Here is a 4,798-nt window from a genome sequence, read left to right on the forward strand (position 1 = left end):
AACAAGATGTGATTGAAAGTGCTCACTTGACATCTAACTATCAAGATAATTGCATCAATAAGAAAAAGAAATGTATCAGTAAGGAAGAAAATTTTGGGACTTCATAGCATATGGAGCAATACAAACAAGATAAAGTAATCATTTATTTCTTTTGCAAAAAGACTGATGAGCAGATGAAGAAGAATTGTCCCAAATACACCAATTCGCGTGCAAATAAAAGGTTTTCTAAAGAGTCAGTTTCCAATTGATGGTGAAAGATACATCTTATAGAAAATGACAATAAGATTGTTGGTGTTTTAAAAGCTTTATTTATGAATTGGTTTTTTATTTTCTGATATTTGAAATTGAAAAACAATTTTGTTAGCGTTATTTTTAGACGAAATTTGAATTTAGTTTCATATTTGGACAAATCAAGTTTTTTTTTATTCATATAGTAATAAAACTTTTCAAATTTTCAAAATTCAAATATGATTTATATTGATTCCTTGATTGATAAGCTTTATAAATTGAACATCAATATTTTAAACGAGATCGATAGTATACATGAATGTAATTATGAAATTAAATACAAATTAATTTTGTATATTAACTTTAGTAAAAATGAGTAAATTTCAACACTAAAATAAAGTGAGTTTTAAGGAATTTGTCCTTAAGTAAAATCATTATAAATTACTAAAAAAAATTGTTATTTTGCCTCCCGACCCCACCAAGGCAAACCCAATCTCGTACACCCTCCGTTTCCAGCTTATAAAATCGCACCATTTCCACTCCTTGTATCCTGCACTCCGCACCTCCAGGTGCAAGTTAGCACATACCACCGTTGAGACTGGTATTATTGTTATTTTAAAATGGCGGTTTCACCTTCGTTAACGAACATTAAACTTCCGCCGCAGTCCATCGTCGTCTCATGGCTAGGCCACCGGGCCCTCTCCTCCACTTTCCACATCAACTCCTTTTCCTTCTCCCGCCGCCGTCGCCACCATCAACTTCGAAGGTTCTCTGTTCTCTCCATGGACGCGAAGCCGACGATTCTCGTTGCTGATAAGCTCGGCGACGCGGGGTTGAAGCTGCTCAAAGAATTCTCCAACGTGGACTGCTCGTACAACCTCAGCCTCGAGGAGCTTTGCACCAAGATTTCGCTATGTGACGCGCTGATTGTGAGGAGTGGCACCAGGGTGAGCCGTGAGGTATTCGAAGCCTCCGCCGGGAGGCTGAAGGTTGTTGGAAGAGCTGGAGTTGGAATCGATAATGTGGATCTGGCAGCGGCGACTGAGCATGGGTGTTTAGTGGTGAACGCGCCAACGGCTAACACAGTGGCCGCAGCGGAGCATGGGATTGCTCTCCTAACGGCCATGGCCAGGAATATTGCTCAAGCGGACGCATCGATCAAAGCTGGTTAGTAATCGACGTAATTTTTGCACAGTCATCAAATTATGTGAGTGCACCATACCCGTGTTTGATTTGGAAGCATTTCTTCAAATCGTTGATCATATAGAATTTTTTTGTTTCAAGTGATTGGAGTAAGGTAGATGCTGTCATAGAAGCTTCAAACATAATGGTTATAAAAACAGAAGAAGCTAATTTCATATAAGAATTACATTTTCATGAATACATATCATTGCCGTTCCCAAATCCTTTAGGCATATTTTCATTTTGGCATCAAGGTTAATCAGTTTCATTCTGCCAATTCCATTATGGTGTATCCATCCAACCCAACTGACTCTGCATTGTACCACTCAATATAGCTTCTGTTTCCAGCATTCCTGTAAATAATTTTTGTGTCCAATGCTTAAGCATGTTTGTTAGTTGTTGACTCTGTCTTGGAATTTTCTTAATATTTCTTGTGTGATCAATCCAGGGAAATGGGAGAGAAGTAAATATGTTGGTGTATCTCTTGTGGGAAAGACACTTGCAGTAATGGGGTTTGGGAAGGTCGGGTCTGAAGTTTCCAGGCGTGCTAAGGGACTTGGAATGCATGTCATCGCACATGATCCATATGCCCCTGCTGACCGTGCACGGGCCACAGGTGTACAACTTGTGAGCTTCGAAGAAGCTATTATGTCAGCCGACTTTATCTCACTTCACATGCCACTGACAGCTTCCACTGCCAAAATTTTAAATGATGAAACTTTTGCTAAGATGAAAAAAGGAGTCCGGATTGTCAACATTGCACGAGGGGCAGTGATTGATGAAGAAGCATTAGTTAGAGCCCTGGATGCCGGCATTGTAGCCCAGGTTCTTGCTTCATCTTCGAATAACAAATCATCAATGATGTGGTAATTATTGTTAGAAGTCACTTTTCTGAAAAGCTCGAAGTCATGGAAAGTGGCCCGAGTATAATATTTATACTTTACAATACACTCACATCTTAGTTTACGATTGGGAAATATATGTGCAAATTAATATTATGTGTTTATGTGTTCGGCAACAAGAGCCCTAAAATAATCACTTAAGACCACTTAAAATGAAATATGATGGGGATTGTGTCTGCTCGTTTCGAACTCGTGATCTAATGTCATATTAGAAACTTTTTTTCTCAAAAGTTCAGGCTCATAGGAGGTTATCTTAAATAACAATTTTCTCAAAAGTGTTGTTGCAGGCAGCACTTGATGTCTTTACGGAAGAGCCGCCGCCCAGGGGCAGCAAGTTGGTACAACATGAGAATGTAATTGCTAGTCCACATCTTGGTGCCAGTACAATGGAAGCTCAGGTTTGCACAATGCTGCTTGATCTTTCTTGATTTCTGAATCTCCCCAATTTCAGTTTTTCATAACTCTTCCTGTTTGAATTAAATATAGGAAGGAGTGGCCATTGAAATAGCTGAAGCTGTTTTAGGAGCCTTGAACGGGGAGCTTGCTGCAACTGCTGTCAATGCTCCCATGGTTCCTGCACAGGTACTCTTATTAAACACGGTTATTACAAAATTTAGCCCTTTGTTTTTCCAAAGGGACACAGCCACTATCTAATAGAGCTGTGATCCTAATTTCTGGGGCTTGTCATGCTTTGTTATTATTTTGTTGTACAAGGAAAGGTATTTTGGCCATTGATGGAGATTTTATGACATCGACCTGTCGCTAGTTTTTAATGAAGTGAGAGAGAGAGAGTACAACTCTTACTGTGGAAAACAGGATTGCCTTTGTAAACTGTCGAAGTTTCTATCTATATAAATTTTTTGATTGCAGGTTCTCTCAGAGCTGAAGCCTTATGTTACTCTTTCAGAAAAACTCGGTCGCCTTGCTGTCCAGTTAGTGGCAGGTGGTAGTGGCGTAACCAATGTAAAAATCACATATGCTTCCGCTAGGGCCCCAGATGATCTCGACACACGCGTGCTTCGTGCCATGATCATCAAGGGTCTGATTGAGCCTATCTCAAGCGTTTTTGTAAATCTGGTGAACGCTGATTTCAATGCTAAACAAAGAGGATTACACATAGTTGAAGAACGTATTATACTTGATGGTTCACCAGAAAGCCCACTTGATTCAATCCAAGTTCAAATCTTCAGCGTGGAATCAAGATTTGCTAGTGCAATATCTGATTTTGGCGAAATCAATGTCGAAGGTCAGGTTAAAGATGGAATCCCACACTTGACAAAAGTAGGATCTTTTGGGGTAGATGTTAGCTTAGAAGGCAATATCATACTCTGCCGGCAATTTGATCAGCCTGGAATGATAGGAAAAGTTGGTAGCATTCTGGGCGAGGAGAATGTGAATGTGAGCTTTATGAGTGTTGGAAGGATAGCTCCGAGGAAGCAAGCTATAATGGCTATTGGAGTCGATGAGGAACCAAGCAGACAGTCATTGAGAAGGATTGGAGAAATCTCAGCTGTTGAGGAATTTGTTTACCTTAAGTTGTAAAGATTCATTATTCTTTTGTTGTACAGCACCCAATTTTTGTGAAATACAGCACAAGGAAAAATCAACTTCCAATCCAGTGTATTAACAAATTTTGCAAGTATTCCTTGTATCCTTTTTTCTGCTTTCAAGTTTCCATATATGTGCAAAATGCAAACCGCATGCAATCTTTTATTTAAAACAATTCGCCCTTTCAGTGGTTCTAACTTTTCCTATCTATCATCAGTCATCACTTATTGCTGGCATGAATAGCCTATCTTTTGAACCATATACTAGTTTCAGTGGCATAGTTCAATCGATTCTGCGCATAATTCAGTGCAGGATCAATACGCCCTTGTAACTATCATCAGTGGAAATTAAACGTATGAGATACTTAGTTTAGAAAATGAAATGTTGCTTAACTAAAAGTCAGGACAACTACGTTGTTTTAAACTATAAAACAGGTCAGACATCACGTTTTGATTCATTCAAAACAGTTGGCCATTAACTTCATTACTTCATATTTCACTGGTAATAAGAAATTACAATATATTTTGCAACTTCCTAATCACAAAAGCATTATTAAGATACAGTGGTTAAATGTTACCAAGAAGCCAATGACAAACAATAGTTCCTACTTATGAACCAGAAAGAAATGGGACATGAGCAAGAGTAGTCGGAAGGGATACGGGGAGATGGTGAACAGCCAAATACGCAGCAATACCAGCCGCATAACCAGCAAAAGCAAAGCCACTTACCTGAGGACAAAGAAAAAATAGAGTGGCTCAGTTTAAGGTATGAAAATTCATTTAGTCTCGTAGATAATACTTGTCTTGCAAAATATAGATTGCGCAGGTACCAAAATAATTGGACATTCTCCATCCCCATAAATGCAACACCAGCAGCAGATCCGATGACTAACTTGGATCCACCTGTACCAGCACAATATGCTACGAGCTGCCAGAATT

General features: G+C 39.1%; 1 protein-coding gene across 1 annotated transcript; it reads left to right on the top strand.

The window, feature by feature from the left end:
* The first annotated feature begins 768 nt into the window (after positions 1–768).
* LOC140966798 (D-3-phosphoglycerate dehydrogenase 3, chloroplastic-like) lies at positions 769–3,982 on the top strand. Its single transcript, XM_073427061.1, has 5 exons — positions 769–1,395; positions 1,859–2,235; positions 2,600–2,710; positions 2,799–2,894; positions 3,183–3,982. The coding sequence occupies exons 1-5, from the start codon at positions 849–851 to the stop codon at positions 3,852–3,854; spliced, it is 1,803 nt and encodes a 600-aa protein (XP_073283162.1). The 5' UTR covers positions 769–848; the 3' UTR covers positions 3,855–3,982.
* The last annotated feature ends 816 nt before the right edge of the window (positions 3,983–4,798 follow it).

Source organism: Primulina huaijiensis, unplaced genomic scaffold, assembly GCF_012295235.1.
Source record: "Primulina huaijiensis isolate GDHJ02 unplaced genomic scaffold, ASM1229523v2 scaffold208006, whole genome shotgun sequence".
Taxonomy (NCBI): Eukaryota; Viridiplantae; Streptophyta; class Magnoliopsida; order Lamiales; family Gesneriaceae; genus Primulina; species Primulina huaijiensis.